This window comes from Nestor notabilis, unplaced genomic scaffold (genome assembly GCF_000696875.1).
Source record: "Nestor notabilis isolate BGI_N333 unplaced genomic scaffold, ASM69687v1 scaffold34181, whole genome shotgun sequence".
NCBI lineage: Eukaryota > Metazoa > Chordata > Aves > Psittaciformes > Psittacidae > Nestor > Nestor notabilis.
Window position 1 is genome coordinate 5,728 of NW_009913929.1, and position 3,623 is coordinate 9,350.

Consider the following 3,623-nt stretch of genomic DNA (forward strand, 5'->3'; position numbering starts at 1 on the left):
TTCTTCTCATCACAGCACACAAGTTTTAAATGTTTTATAAAAGCAGTGGGATTTACAGATGTAAGATACTTACAGATGGATCTGACTGAAATAAATAGGGCCGCCCTTCATTCCAGCCACATATTAGCAGTGATACTCCAAATGGACGAACACCACTAAAACACAAACAAACCCACAGTTGATATACAAAATTTATTCAGTGAAAAACAAAGGTGACTGAATTATTTGGGATGTGTTAACCTTCCCCCAGACGCTTCCCACCAGCCCAGAGCTGTGATCAGGAGTGACTAGTCAAGCAACAATACAAGACCAAAAGTATGCTGCCTTGTCTTACACGTTTGTTTGCAAGATGACCCCACCTCACCCACTGCCAGTTAGTGCTCCTGCCGCTGGCCTACTTTCTGTGGACATTCCCCAGTGCAGATGGTTTCATCCGCCTTTTTGACACACAGAAAATTGCATCACCAGGTAGTTGTTATTATCATAGAACCATAGAACGTTTTGGATTGGAAAGGACCTTAAAGCTCATCCAGTTCCAACCCCCCGCCATGGGCAGGGACACCTTCCACTAGAGCAGGTTGCTCCAAGCCCCATCCAGCTTGGCCTTGAACACTGAGAAAATCTCAGCAGAAAAGATGTTGTTTATTCCTTAAACAAAACCTTTCTAAGCAACTTCAAAAATAAGTCATACCCGGATTGTGTGTATTCCTGCATCACAGAAGCAATTCTCTGTACTAGCTGAGCTGTTGGGATGGGCTCATGATAAACCAAGTAGTATTGCTGGGCCAGCTTCCGAGCTCTGTGCACAAGTACTCTAAAAACAAAGACAAAATTAGTATGTCAAAGACATTCCAACTAGTTATTACAACTAGAACCAGAAAACTCCTAAAAAATACTCTGCTAAGGAGTTGTATACACCTGGCGTAACACCAGCGTAACAAAACACAGACTGTGATGGGTTATCTTTACCAACTGAGTAATCTCTGAAATACTTGAACTAAAGTTGAAGTACACTGCTGTTCATTCCCTACTCATTCTTTAAAGAGAGGGTTATTTGACAAGATATTGAATATTAAGAAAAACTTAAAGTGAATTTCAGATACAGTGCAATACAATATAATATTATGCCATACACTTAGAAAGAAACAGCTAATTGCATCTAGACGGTAACCAAACAGAGGTTTCATACCTGTAATCTGGACCCATACCGCTGTACACTAAACCTATATGTTTGGTAATTGGTTCTACTTTGTGGACACTCCTTTCATCATACAGAATGGATTTCTGCTTCTTCTCAGTTGCCAACACCACTCCATTTGCAGCTGGAAAGGAACAAGATCTTGAGTTTCTTAATATTAAAGTGAAATTACGGAAAGCAGTCAGAACACTGAACAAGCTTATTGGATTGCAAAGAATTGTGGTCCTCCCTTTTTTTAAACTCCTTCATGTTTACAGTCATGTTAAACAGAGATACTTTGATGTATCCACCCAACACATCATTTCTCATTTGAAATACTTACAGCTTCCATAATGCCATTCTAAAGATTCTGAAGCACATTATTAATTGAGCACTTCAAGTAACTTTGTGATATTTAAATATATCTGGACACACAGCTTGCTTAATTAAGAGACACTCAAACAAAGACATGTCTGCTTCTACCAGCTGAGTGTCTTCACAATCACTCAAGCAACCTTCTCCTAGCATGGAGCTCCATGCTCCCTTCCTTCTTTAGAAAAATAATTGAGTTGCAGAAAAAAAACATAGGAAATATTAAACCCACTGAAACATGTGAAAATCCCCTGGAAGAAAACCAAAATATGTAACAGAACATGAGATGAAAAAGGCCCAGTACATAGGCCAAAGTACTTGATTTTTTCAAGTAGCACTCACAAATCCTTAACTCTTCACTGAAGAATTAAGTGAATTAATTAGTTATTTTCTGAACATACCTTTAATCCCAACTGATGGAGCTCCTGCAGCCACTGCAGCCAAAGCATATTCAATCTGAACAAGCTTTCCAGAAGGACTACAAAGGAAAATACAAAAGTAAGCCTAACAGGATTCTGATATGCTCAAATCTTTCTTACAACAGTCTTGATTTGTGACATGTCTCGGATAGGGAGCAGTGACAGGGATGCAGGTTGAAGGAGGACAAGTCGATTCCCCAATTTTATACAAATTTAACCAAGTTTTCCACTCAGTGGGAAAAATCTTCACAGAGTGCCATGAGTTTCTACTGAAGTGGCATTATTACAAACCAGACATACAATGCCACTGATGTTCACTGCTGAAAGGTACAAGCAGAACACAGCCACTCTGACTGACAAACACACACCAGGTCAATAGCAGGAGACAGAAACAGCTCCTATTCCATCCCCAAGTGTTCCTGCATTTTAATGATCCATGTCTTTCAGGTAATGGATGCAGACTTGTCAGAACACAGCAGCAGGTGTCAGGCTGACATTCTCCGCCCACAGGGAAAAGGGCAGCACAAAGCCAGTCCCACTGGGCAAGTGACTCTGCAAGTGGGATCTGTTCTCTGGTCTGTACTTCAGACACTGCTGGTTTAATAGATGCAGAAATACAACAGAAAATTATCTGACTTAGGAGTTACAAATAAAACCAAAGCAAGCAAGAATCAGTTAGTTATACACTGAGTAAACAGTGAATACAGGTAACAAAGTAATAATTCCAGTCTCTCCACTACAAAATGCTAACAAACCAGAACAACGGTTTCCTATGCCAGCAATTAAAACATACAGAATATCGAAGTATTTTAAAAGTAAGCACAAACGAAAACATATAATTCCCAGCACAAGGAACTTCTGTACAGTATAGTAAGTTTTTAAACTCCCTTAAGAAACCATTTCCAATAGCTACTAAAGAATTCACTTTTCACTTAGGTAAAGCAGGCATGTTTGGCTGCACCCACACATTAAGATTGTTCTCCTCATTTTAGATTGTGAACTGTTTCATTTGCTTAACTGCAACAAACCCTTAGTAACCTGCTTTGCAATTACACAGCATTACTCTCCCCTGAGGTTAAGGGGGCACTTTACCAAAGGCAGCACAAAGATTCCTGCATTCAGTTTTCTTTTTCGTATGTATAATATAATTCTGTATAACTTAACAGCTTCATTAAAAAAAGAGTCATTTCCTTTTCTCTTAATTAATCTTAAGCGTATGTATTAGAGCAACACTTTAACAGATACCACTCCAATAGCATACTCATTCCGTGCCTGCAATCATCCCTCATCTAGGCTGTGCACAACGCAAAGTGCAAAGAGAGCACTGCCTGCGGTGTCCAGCAGGATGGGTCTGTTTAAAACTCACCTAAGGGCTTCTTTCATTCCCACATCTGCAAAGTTTGTTCTGAAGCTGAAGCGTGCTCTCACGATACCGTGTCTCAGCTACCATCACCCCGCACCTCCAATTAGCTCAGAATGACACAACTGCTACTACCCAGCCTAAAGCGTGTGCGTGGGGACCCCAAACGCGCTAAGCTGTTCCACCACGCACTCCCGTAAGGCACTACCAGTGAGCAGACACAACTCGGGCTGGCCCCACAGTGACTCCGACCCACAGCACCGACAAGTGATACAAGCACCTGGGCCCGAAGCCG

General features: G+C 40.9%; 1 protein-coding gene across 1 annotated transcript in view; it reads right to left on the bottom strand.

Moving 5' to 3' along the window:
- The window catches only part of PSMA2 (proteasome (prosome, macropain) subunit, alpha type, 2), a 4,101-nt gene extending 2,072 nt beyond the window's left edge, over window positions 1-2,029 (bottom strand). Inside the window, exons 1-4 of the mRNA XM_010023418.1 lie at window positions 1,951-2,029; window positions 1,190-1,322; window positions 692-814; window positions 74-155 (exon numbers count right to left, since the gene is read on the bottom strand). Of these exons, the coding sequence (XP_010021720.1) occupies window positions 74-155; window positions 692-814; window positions 1,190-1,206 (222 nt within the window). The 5' untranslated portion in view covers window positions 1,207-1,322; window positions 1,951-2,029. The remainder of the gene's footprint in view (window positions 1-73; window positions 156-691; window positions 815-1,189; window positions 1,323-1,950) is intronic.
- Between the last annotated feature and the right edge of the window lie 1,594 nt (window positions 2,030-3,623).